The 13,107-nt window shown below is 35.2% G+C and overlaps 1 protein-coding gene across 1 annotated transcript; it reads right to left on the reverse strand.

The window, feature by feature from the left end:
* Positions 1 to 6,377: 6,377 nt before the first annotated feature.
* LOC118484014 lies at positions 6,378 to 7,868 on the reverse strand. Its single transcript, XM_035979889.1, has 2 exons — positions 6,948 to 7,868; positions 6,378 to 6,602 (listed from the first exon to the last, which is right to left on the reverse strand). Exons 1-2 carry the CDS (start codon positions 7,866 to 7,868, stop codon positions 6,378 to 6,380), a joined length of 1,146 nt encoding a protein of 381 aa, XP_035835782.1.
* Between the last annotated feature and the right edge of the window lie 5,239 nt (positions 7,869 to 13,107).

Consider the following 13,107-nt stretch of genomic DNA (forward strand, 5'->3'; position numbering starts at 1 on the left):
CAAACCGATTCATTTTTCATGCAGCTAAACAAATCAAACTCTCTACGCAACAACTTTTTCTTGTTTTTAACAATCTCATTACTCCCAATGCATTTTCTCTCCAATGCTTCCCACAATTTTTTTGACGTTTTTTCTTGTTCAAGCAATGAAATAATATCCTCTCTTACTGACTGTTTAATCAAAGTTATCATTCTGTATTCAGCAACAACATTCTTTACATCTTTTTCTGTATAATCTTTCTCCTCGATTAACTCTCCTCCTGCTTTTTCTGGTGCTTGATATTCAGTTACTAACTTCAACCAACTTTCAGGAGCGAAAGCTTTCACCCATCCTTCAAACCTATTCTTCCACCAATTGTAATCTTCGACTTTCATCAATTTCGGTGGTTTTTGTTGACTACCATACATATTTTCAAACTTCAAATTTCCTGATATCTCTTTTGAAACTTCTCTCATCTCAGTTCTTCTTTCTGACGATTCGGAAGTAAATGCGTTGTAAAATGTGTTGTAGAATTCCTCTGCCATGATTTGAAATTCTTCAATTACCTTAATGAATTATGTAAACAACCGATTAGTTCAAGAACTTTTAACAAACTTGATTTTGAAAGTTAATTGATTTGATATGATTTAAAAATTTATATGATCCAAATCAATTCTAAAATACTTTCTCAATTTGATTATTATCAACCGATCGGATGGGGGTTTGCTAGCCGATCGGGTGGAAAGTGAATGCTAGTTGATCGAGCAGGAATGATATACTAGCCGATCGAGTGGGGGGGATTGCTAGCCGATCGGGTGGGAGGTGTTGTTAGCCGATCGAGTGGGAGGTAGTGCTAGCCGATCGAGTAGAAAAGGTCTCTGTTCGATCGAGTAGGAAAGGATACTGTTCGAGTGGGACTTTGCTAGCCGATCGGTTAGCACTTGCTAGCCGATCGGTTAGAAGCTTTAACAAAACACAAAGTCTGCTACTCGATCGAGTAGCTGTTCGAACCAAAATCACTCCTGTTCGATCGAATAAAAAATGTGCTGTTCGATCAGAATTTGCTAGCCGATCGGTTAGCACATGCTAGCCGATCGGTTGGGATCTTTTAAAAAACACTTTAACAATACACAACGTCTGCTGTTCGAACGGTTTAACCAGCCGATCGAGTGAGAATTGCTGCTCGATCGGTTTGCCTATACGATCCAACTTCTGTTCGAGTGACAATTTCCTGTTCGAACCACAATACACTATCTGATCCAAGAGTTGCTAGCCGATCGGTTAGCACATGCTAGCCGATCGGTTGGGAAATTATGTTGTTCGATTGGTTGAAAAAGGAGGTGAGTCCTAGTCGTTCGGCTAGGTCAACAAGTCAATAATGAATGTCAGTTAAAAAGCTGTTCGATTGAAGGATTGTAGCGGTGGTGCTAGCCGTTCGGCTAGGAATGCTGTGCTGTTCGATCGAACAGAGTCAAAAAGTCAAAGTGTTTAATGAATGTTATGCTGTTCGAGTGAATGACTTTCTAGCCGATCGAACAGCTGTTCGATTGAAGTGCACTAATATGCTGTTCGATCAAGAGTTTCTAGCCGATCGGTTAGCACTTTGCTAGCCGATCGGTTGGCACAATAAGCTGCTCGATCCAAAACAAAAGAGTTGTTCGATCGAATAGAAAAGTATGCTGTTCGAGTGAGATTTTTCTGTTCGAACGGTTAGCACTTTGCTAGCCGTTCGAGTAGCCTAACCGAACGGTTGGCCTACTCGATCGAGTAGGACCTGATGAAGAACTTGACGAACATTTTCAGCAAAAACGAACACAAAATTGCAGATTTCTCTCAAACGGCTTGGAATTTTGACCTGAAAATTTGTAGGATTATAGATCAGATATATGCGCACAACATATCAAAATTTCAGCCAATTTGAACCGTAAAAACCCGTTCAAATTTGTAAAATTCATAGAAAAACGTGAAGAACAAGAAAGTTAAGAAGAATTTGACAAATCTGGAGGTTTTTGGCTCTGAATCTGCTCAAAACTTGTACGAATCTGTGAGTTTGATCTTCGCAATCGAGCACCTGCTCTGATACCACTTGTTAGGACCGGTTTGACTCCGAAACAATTGCGTATGACACGTTCGACGTGCGGAATCCGTGAACGTGAACGACCGAAACACACGAGACGTACTATTAACGTGATTCTTTGATAGATCTGAAAAGATACAAGAACCGTGAATCACCTTTTGCCTTTCTCTCTCTACTTTCTCTCTCTAGCTTCTCTCTCTAACCTCTAAGCTTCCAAAGATCAAAATGGCAAAAGTCCCTAACTAAAAGCCTAAGACTTCTATTTATAGGCCAAGGTATAAGGAATCTTTCCTTATTTACAATAATGCCACCTTGCCTTTTAGTAACAAGATATTACATTATAATCACTAAAGTTCTTCTGTTTCTGCTACGAACGGAAATGACGGAGGCGATAGACATTACTACACTAACAGTAGCGCTATAGGATTAACGACCCGCCCGTAAACTTGAGGTTATGTCTTGAGCATATTGCGTTTTCTTGGTTTGATATGTTAGACACATGCCATATTTAATGTTTATCTTGAATCATATGCTTGCCATGAGGAATTGTTCACACTTTTTATCTTATGCTATGTACGTACCAAACTTGTATACTCGCCTTTGCTTTTGCATTGAATTGTATTTTAAACATGTTACAGGTTGATGATGATGCTATAAAAGAAGTAGCGTTGATGCCTAGATACACATATAGACGTTAGGGTTGAATATGTTGTATCAAATTTTGTTGTGTTATCATGTTGTATTGGTTAAACTTGTTGTATTTGGAATTTCTTGTAATGTTGACTAGTTGAAGTTATGAAATGAAACTTGGATTATTAAATTATTGTCACAAATAGTGTTATGATGTCTCGAGCAATCTTCACACTTCGTCTCATCCCGATGTTTCCGCCATTGGTTGGGGTGTGACAGACATTACTGCACCAACAGACTCCCCCTTGGATATTGTCGTAGCCAATTTCGTAGCGTCTTATCTTTCTTTCTCTCTGAGTCTTCTTGAAGGTTTATCATCTTCAGTATTCACAGACTCCCTCTTGCTTGAACAGAATCCACGTGGATCTGTTTTCAGCTTCAGCTGCTCCCTCTTTCGGTACACTCTTTCCTCAGGCTCCCCCTTTCGTCAAGCTTCCGTGCTTTTGGGATCGACACCTGGCTTTCCGGTTACAAGCTCCCCCTTACGTTGAGCTCGTCTTCAGACTCCCCCTTAGACTCGGCTATTGGGATCATAATCTGGAATCACATCTGCAATTTCTCAAACATTTATAAGTAAAAACATTTTGAGCATTCAGAATTGAAAACCTGGCTCTCTCAGCATAAGCTAAAATAGTTCGACAGTGAAAGCATTTTCAGTTTTCTAGGAATAATGACCTGGCTCTCAAAAACTTTTAATCAAGATCCTGGCTCTAAAATATAATAATATGAATATATCCAGGATTACTTGATTTACTTCCCCTATCAAGTTGCTTTATAGAGTCAACGCTTTAAGCAACCAAGATCGAAAACTAGCTCTTTATAACATATTTTAACAAATAAAGCATCCAAATCCCTCACATTTAATCATCCAAGTCCAAATTAATGACCTTGGAGATTTCACAAACTGTTTTTGATTTTTGATTTTAAAAACTTCAAGTTTCAACTTAATGAACTTGTTTTATTTTCAGAAACACGATCAGCATACTCAGATTTTGAAACTCAGCTCTCGGACATCGGTTGTCGAAACTAAAGTAGAAATCAAAATCTTTTTGTATTTTTTTTGAAACATAAAGCAGTAAAGAAATATTTACAAACATATTTACAAACAATATTTTTGTTTGAGTTTGCATCAGAGGATCATATCAGTTTATGACAAATCACTAGTACCATTGAGCTTTAAACACTTTAAGTTCTAAACGATTCACTTAGATTGTCAGTATACTGATCCACTTAAATTTTCACACAAAGTTCAACTGATTCAAGATACGATTTAGTGTTTTAAGGACTTAAACTTATTCGCATGTCCCACCTCAGAATATACTCCTGTATCAAAATTCCCTAGATTCAGTCTTACAGGTGAATATACCAATTTGATATCTGTATTCTAGGTTAGTGCAAGACCTTGAGAGCTCAGGTATGAACTTCCGTTCAGTCAAAGAGATAAAGGCTCGACTTTAGGTGTGTTCCCTTTAGGGAATCTTTTCTTCAACTGCAATTGATTCATATCTTTCGATATTTTTCAATTTTTTATGCAGAGGATAAGCTTTTAAAGTGCGTAAAGTATTATACGAGGACTAGGCCATTGCTTCCGCAATATCAGAAGTCCAGTTATAATACCCCAGATATCAAACAGTATAAAGACCTAGTATCTCATAATCAGGCAATCTCTCAAATAAGATTTCGAGGGTTACCCATATATCCAAGAGATGTTCCCCACGAGATAAGTAAGTATTGAAATTTAGGTTTATATCTCGAAAGAAATCTACTAAGCGTGTAAAAACCTACAGGCATATCATCAGTGAGACTGTTTATCACATTTTAACATTCCATTTCTTTAGCGTACAGTGACTGTGTACTGATGTACTATCATTTCCTCTTTTTACACAAAAACTCATTTTTGAATTGTCTAATGTTTTTGGCTTTTTCAAATTTTCTAATGTTTTTGGATTTTCTGACATTTTCTTACTCTCCCTAAAATTCAAAACCATTTAAAGAAAATTTGACAACCTGACTGATAGCTTTGTCTAATCAACTTTCTGCGTTGCATGCTCTGTTTTGTAGAAAATATAATGTACCCCCATGATTACAACACATAGATATTTTAAAGTTTGAAAACCATTTTTCAATCTTGTGAAATTAATCATGTTTGTTCCGCCGTAAGGGTTTCGGCATATTCACTCAATATATTTTTGAAATTTTTGAATTTTTGACAAAATTTAAAAATAAAACATAATTTTGATTTTTCAAATTTTTGACAAAATAAAAACATATTTTTGGTTTTTAAATTTTTCAATTTTTTAGGGTTTTGAAATATGGTTTATTTATGTACAGAAATCAAACAAACTCCCTGTTTAACATTCGTAGGGACCAGCAGCCTCTTCTTCTCGTGCCAGGTTGTTTCCTCTGTTGATTTGACTTTCATCATCTTTCTGAAGCACCTGCATATTCACACTTACTTAATTACTTGAACAAGTTAGCCCAAGTCTGTTTGACCTTAGGCATTTCAACACAATATGTTTCATTCAATCTTGGAAAATCTTTGTCATTTTGAGGACAACCTTTTTCATTTTTGACTTCAAATTTTTCTTCATTCACAGAAGTCACTTGTTTCTTAACCACCTAAGATTGTCCTTTTGAAGCACTTTTTTTGTAAAAATGTGAATCTTTTTGAACATTTTGATTTTGAACAACAACTTTTGGTTTCCAAAACTGATTTGGTTTTGTAGCATCAACAGTTGTTTTCCAACTTTGTGTTGTTCTAAATCTGGGTGTCACTAGTTTCCATGTTTGTTGTGAGTCAACCTTTGACATTTTCGGCTTCCAAGTTTGCTTTGATTCAAACTTGGTTGATTTCTGATTCACAACATTAGACTTCTTTTTCGTTTTAACGCCAACAGGTTTAAGATTTGGACAATTTCAACTGAGATGTCCAATTTGATCACACTTAAAGCATGTTCTCTTGGGCACATCTTTCACCTGTTGTTGTTGCTTTTTCTTTTGAGCGTAGAACTCTTCATTAGACTGTCTTCTAAATTGGAGTTCTTTCTCTTCTTCAGAACTTGTTCCGTGAACAAAGTTTATCTTTTCCTGATAATTTGGTGTTTCATTTCTTTTCAAATTCTGTTTCTTTTTATAACCCAACCCAGCCTTCATATTTTTCTTTTTGTAACCAGGTTTGTTATAAAAAGTTTTCTTTCCTTTTCCAGCAAACTTTGAAATTTCGGACTTTTCAATCTCTACTAGTTTGAAAACTTTGTTGATTTTATCTGAAATCACATTTTGAATTGGGAATTCATTATCTGAAAACAGTTTGTCCGATCCAATCATGGTATAAACCAATACTTTTGAATCATCATTCATAACTTTTTTCAGATTTTGAGTGTTTAAGATAACTATCATGAAAACTTCCCTCATTTTCATCTTGTGATTCAAACTTATCTGTTTTGGTAGACTCCTCAGCTAGAACACTTTCAACAACCTTACCAACCACCTCTGAATCACTGATGTCATCAGATTTGGTGTAAGTCACATCGATGTTGTCGGGTAACTGGTCAACCATGTTTATTGATTTTTCCACCTTTTCGCCATCATAGAATGTATAATTATTCTCCAACGGTGGTGGAACCTGATGTTATTCAGACCCAATTCCCTTTTTATTCTTTTCTGACTCTTTCCCATCGGGTGTGATGTTGAAAATATGTTCCAGAATGTATGAAGATGCATGATAACTCTGAAGTTTATTGACCAACTTTTCTTTATCTGCTAGTTCTTGTTTAAGCTTAGCAACATCATCAATATATTGATTTAAAACCATTTGTTTGCCTTCATATCTAGCTTCAAGACATTTAGTTGTTTTCTGACATGCAGACAATCTATCATCTAAACTTTTGACTCTACTTTTCAAAGTTTCATATGCTTCTTTTACAGTATGATATGACAATTTCATTCCGTCATATTCTTTTTGTAACTCTTGAATTGTATTATCTTTTGGAACACATTCGTTGCAAACAGCTGAACACTTTTCTTTCAATATTTTGTTTTCTTTTTCAAGATCATCACATTTTTGTTTCAGCTTTTCATTTTCTTGTTTCAAAAACTTTTCATTTTCAATCATTTCATGACTTTTATTTTTGAAAATCTTTTCTATTTTAGTGAATTCAATGTCTCTGATTTTAAGCTTTTTATCCTTTTCAGTACAAACACTGCACGTTTCCATGCATTTCTTGCACTGTTGTTCAGCTTTATTATCAACTGACTGATTAGAAGAATCAGTTTGGGTTGTTACCCCAGTGTTTGGCACCGTGGCTTCTTTCGCTTGTTGATTCTGATCTTCCTCAATCTCCTGTTGTTTCTCTGCAATAGCTTCCTCAACTTTCTCATCAGCTTTCTTCACTTCCTTCACCAGCTTTTCACTCTCATCAACAATCTCTTCAACCGTCTTCTTCTTCTCCAGACTGGCATATATCACCTTCCTAATGCCTTCTTGAACCTTTTCTTTATTCCTTGGAATCTCCTCAAGGCCTTTGCACCAAACACTCACAGTCGGTATTGTAGCAACTAGTGCTTCAAAATCAACTGTTTCAGGATCAACCGTCGGATTTCCTTGAGGATCGACAAAGCATTCCTTTTCTTTGCTCCACCTGCCTGCTTGTGTTGCTTCTTTGTAAGCATCATACACTTCATCCAGCCTAATGCGAGCATGCCTTTCTTCACGACTTTGTTTGATCTCAGCAACCATTGCCTTGGCTTTTCCATCTTCTTTGTCATGTTGACTCCAATCATACCCTTCATCATCATGAATTACAATTCTGACTCCTTCTGTCTCATCGAAGTATTTATCCCAATCAAAATTATCCCAAACATATTTTTCATTTTGTATACTGGATTCACTACGATCACGAAGTGTCATTGCAGCTTGTCTCTTTTCTTTAGAAGGTCCTTCTTCAATCTGCTTTCTGGTTGGTTGCTCGTTATTCTGATGATAAATAGCCTTTTTGCAGTAATCCTTATAAAAAGGATTCACGCTATCATCAGCTTTGTTGTTCGTGCATTCTCTTTTGAAATGCCCCTTTTGTTTACACTTGAAGCAAGTGACTTTGTTCTTATCGAAACCTATCTTCATGTCTAGGCCTTCCAAGCACTTTTTGCCAGTTATCTCCATGAACTTTTGAGCTCCTCGAATGACGCTTGCCATGCACCAGCGAATGTCAAACAGTTTGACATTCTGTTTGACTTTCGATTATGACCATTATGGTCAAGCCAATGTTTGCTTTGACTTTTGCTTTGACTTTTGATTCTGACCCGTTTGGTCAACGTTAGGACATGTTTAGAACTGATTTTATGATCATATTAATATGATGTATAACCCTTTGAAGTTATACCTCTTGGTCATGTTATTTGGTAGGTCAAATGGCAAGTTTAGTAATTATATTTTAAAAAGGACGACTATACCCTTTTCATCATAAAAACTAAATAAACGTTTTTCAAACCAAAGTAGTTAACATTCTGACTTTAAAACAGAATGTATAATGTTATAAAATGTGTTTTGACACCTTGGACTTGTCATAAGACCCAACCGACCTTCCAAACCCGCTTATACGCACATAACTAGTTATACGAACCTTGTTCGTATAATTTAGGCGTAACGGGTCTAAATACTTCAAAATCACTTCAAAACAGAATGTTTGGTTAATTGACCTTTATCCAAAGAGTCATTGTACTCGGATAGGCATAAACCACATTTATTCCGATCTACACTTAATCTAGCGAATCTATTCTTAAGTAACGGGTCATGTCTAAAGGAACTAACCTTTAACCCGTATACATTCTAATAGATAAATATTTCTGTTCATTCCAGACTAAGGGCGTCCAGTAAATTGCAACTTTGTTAGTTGTTTTGTTTGAATGACTATGCTTATATGTATCTTTGGATTGTAAATATTTAAGCCAGGTAAATACTTTTAACTTATTTTCGCTACATGGGCTTGGGATACGTTATATTATTACCGCTTGGTCGGGTATGGGATTGATGACCTATATGTCTGGAATTCAAATAACTTGTTTTAATTCATATTGCTTGATAACTTAAACATTGGGGGTTAATGCGACCGTGTCTTGGATATCCTCGACTCATTTAATTGCAAATGACAACGACCTAAGCACAGGGTGTAGGCATACATCTGACAAATGATAATGCTATGATAAAATATTTTTATAACCCAATATGGGTTTGCCCAATAAGGGTATTAAAGTGGTGTGTCGGTTAATCATGTTCTCAGCATAGTTTTCGGGCCCCATATGTATTGACAAACATGTAATACTGATAACAAAAGATATAGTTTGTCCCAAGTTATTTATGAAAATATATGTACCAAATGGTATTTAAAATTATTTTGAAATATTTCAAAATGTGTCGGTTATTTGTATTTACCAGTGTAAACTAACGTATCTTCAAAAGACTAAGCGCAGGTTGCAAAGTACGTAAATAGGCTGGAAGCTGCCTGGTAATTGCTTAAGTGGAATTTGGAACTCCATGCAAGATGCCTAGTAGTCTAAAAGCTCTTTTTATTAGATTCTGCTTGTGGGCTTGTACTAGAACGCTTGTACAACTTATATATATATATATATAGGGTCGGGATTTGGAGAAAACGGTAGAAAGTGTGAGAACGGTGAGAACGCTTATGGATCGTCCGATTAAAACAATCTATGGACTAGATTGGTGCGGTGGCGTTTTCGTAAATAACATCAATTTTATTACGTGGACGCTCCTCATTAAGGGTAAAAGCGTCTTTACACCTCTATACCAAAACGCCATACTGATGAATAAAACGCCATTACGGACCAAAACACATCGCTATATAAACAAAAACATCCCAGACATAAAAACACACCCCCAGAACCTGAAACGCCATATTTTCTACTATATACCATTCAACTTACAAACGCCAAAATCCCCAAAAACATCAAACACAACTACTCAAAAAACGCCATATTTTCTACTATATACCATTCATCTTAGAAAACGCCAAAAAACTCAAACATCAAAGATTCCAAAAAAATCGACGGTTCTTTCAGATACTCTAGTTACTCAGTAAAACGCCAAAAATGCCAAATATCGTTTCTTGTATATTCAAATATTGTTCTACGCCAAAGTTTCGGATAATGCATTCTTTCCTGAGGTGCTGTGACTCAAATAACATTTTGCTGCATGAGATGGACAAATCATAAACAAAAAGATGCTGGGGTCAGACTTATGTCATTTTCTGTGTTTTGTTCTTGATGAATATTTTAATGGCATGAAAAGACGAATGACACAAATGAGTTGTTTGAAGACACATATTCAAAAAAAAAACTCATGTCATTTTGTCTTTCCAAACGGCCACAAAAACAGAAGCATGGCTAAGCCAAACAACCAGCGAACATGATTCAAAGAAGAAAGAGACTAATGACAGTGAAGATTTGGAAGATGAATTGTTTTTATTTTTATTTTTTTAATTTTCTTTTTCTATTGTTTGCTATGTATTTTTCAACTTAGAATAAAAAAAATACATTATCTTAATAAAACGCTAAACAGTCATAATGCATATGAAACGCCATAAATGGAGTAAAAACGTCAAAAATTCCCAAACTATAATGAAAGTAATTTGCAGAAGTATTAATTAATAAAAGCTAAAAGTGGAAAAAAAAACGCCAAAAACTACTTAAACCCGTTCAAAAACGCCAAACTTGGGAGATGGAAAGTCTATGACCCTAAAGACTCTTAAAAAGCTGAACAAAAACAGAAAAAATACACAGTAACTGAAAAGATGGCTACTTTATTAATATCATTTATTATAAATAAAATCTCGCCTAAACTACGCGCCAAAAACATCCTATAAAGAGAGACTTCTCTGCACAAACAACTGATCACAAAACCAGAAACAAACGCCATATTTCCTAGAAACCATTCACTTTAAAAACGCCAAAAATAATACTTAAAAAACCACAGATGCAGAACCTGGATTCTGCTATATTGAGTATTGATCTGAATGAAGTTTCACTGAATGGATTCTTCTCTGAGTTGGGTATCTCTATAATCTTTTGCTGAATGAGATGGACAAATATTCAAGATAAAGAGACTGATGACGCTGATATGACATCATGTCACTTTGTTCTTGATGGATATATTGATGGCATGAAGGGATCAATACATTAGAGCAGGCGTTGGTCTTCAACATGTCATCAAACAAGTATATATCCACCCACCATAAAGGATGCCACAAAAAATAAGCATATTCTAAAGACGGCCGTTATGTAGGAAAATAAGGATCTACATAAGGTGTTCAAAAACAGGTTCAAAACGCCAAAAAGGTTAAAGAAGAAGAGGCTGGTGACAGTGAAGATTTGAATGAGAAATTAGATTATAATTTTTAAATTTTTTTTTTCATTTTCTATTGTTTGTTATGTAATTCTCTGTTGTTTATCATCTAATTCTATACTATTTTAAAAAAAAAAAATTGAGTATAAAATGCCAAAAACTACAAACACCAAAACGCCTGATAGTTTGAAAAACTGTGAGAACGAATGCTAGCAAAATACGAGGTTACTATATAAAACGCCAAAAACGCAAACAAAGTATTACTGGAAAAATTAACACTAATTGACAGATGAAAATTGAAAGAAACAGTAAAATAAAGAGACGGTATCATTGTTGCCAAACAATATAGTTATATTAATGCCACTACATGGAAAATTGAAATTTATTTAATCTTTTCAAAACGTCATAATTGCCTGTCACATTATAGGCCTGTATCATAAATGGCAAAACACTTGATATAATAAAATTAAGAAAATTACTGATGTTTTTACATTAAAAGCCTGCATCCTGATCTAAAAAACAATAAAAACGCCAAAACAATACTTAAAACGCCAAAATATTTACTATGATTCTGATCTAAAAACAATAAAAACGCCGCGTATTTATTAAACGCCAAAAAAATTGAAAGATGAAGTGACACGCGTTAAAAAAAAGAAATATGAAAGGACAAAAAAGCCTCTCCGCCCTTCTCTAAGCGGCGTGACACGTGTTGGGCCAGGAAGTGTTCTCACCGTTCTCACACTTTTGAGCGTTTTCTCCCGATCCCATTTCTATATATATATATATATATATATATATATATATATTCAAGCTTTGATTGAATTAAATATTTTTACTCCAATACTCCCGCTGCATTATTATTTGTGATAATGTTATCCAATCGTCACGACCCATCCGGGCCCACCGGGAAATCAGGGTGTGACAGACAACGTATAATACATTAGCTGCATGGTGTGTTAAATGGCACTGTATACATTAGCTGCAGGGTGTTTTATATGACAGTATACTACATTAGATGCAGAGCGTTTTAAATGACAATGTATAATACATTAGCTGCAGGGTGTTTTAAATGACAGTGTATATTAGATTCAGGGTGTTTTACATGACAGTGTATATTACCTGATGGTTGTCTGTTGACTTTCAATCGCTTCTCTTGATCAGCCGAATCAACCAAGTCTATGGCCTCTTTTAATGGGGTTTTTGAATCCTTTCCCGAGTTTAATGTTCGGAAGTCTGCCGCTTCTCCTAACTAAGATGTTCATACAATGTTTTTTACAGTGATCAACAATTACAAACATGTTCATAAATCCACAATGGTAAATATTATACATAACGGTTATTTAAAACGTTACTTTGCAAGTCAAGAGAAAATCAAATAAAATTCCCAATAACACACACTTAGCTACTCGTAATAACAAAGATTTCATAAAACAACACAATAATAATGATGAACATTCAATCGTAAAACTATACAATGAGCAGCATAAACCTAATTTTACTAATCGTAAAACACCACATTGATACATTGATGAACATTCGCAGCAAAAACACTCTAAATCAGTTAGAATGAAAAGCCCTAGTTATCAATCAACCGAAAATTAAACCTGGTGTCACTGATGCAACACGTTGCTTCCGTTATCTCATAGATGACTTTCTTGAATCCATAACACATTATAAGCTTGCAGCTCTTGGATCTTTCTCCCAAAAAACACGATGGCGATTGCAAAATCAAAAAGCCCTAATCTTTTTCGAGATAACAATGAATAATGAAGGAGACGATAAAGTTTATAACACAATGGGGTTTAGTGATTTTCAGCAATTGATATGTTTGATCTCTAATTTTGAAGGCTTGTGCGTGATATCAGGGGGTTTTTGATCGTGGGTTTTGTTTGTAGAGATACAATTTCCTTATTTTGAATGTGTTAAAAGACATTATTACCCCTCAAAATGTCAAATCAGACCCTATACATAAAACACAATTTACATTTAGCCCCATTTTGATCTC

This window comes from Helianthus annuus, chromosome 11 (genome assembly GCF_002127325.2).
Source record: "Helianthus annuus cultivar XRQ/B chromosome 11, HanXRQr2.0-SUNRISE, whole genome shotgun sequence".
Lineage (NCBI taxonomy): Eukaryota > Viridiplantae > Streptophyta > Magnoliopsida > Asterales > Asteraceae > Helianthus > Helianthus annuus.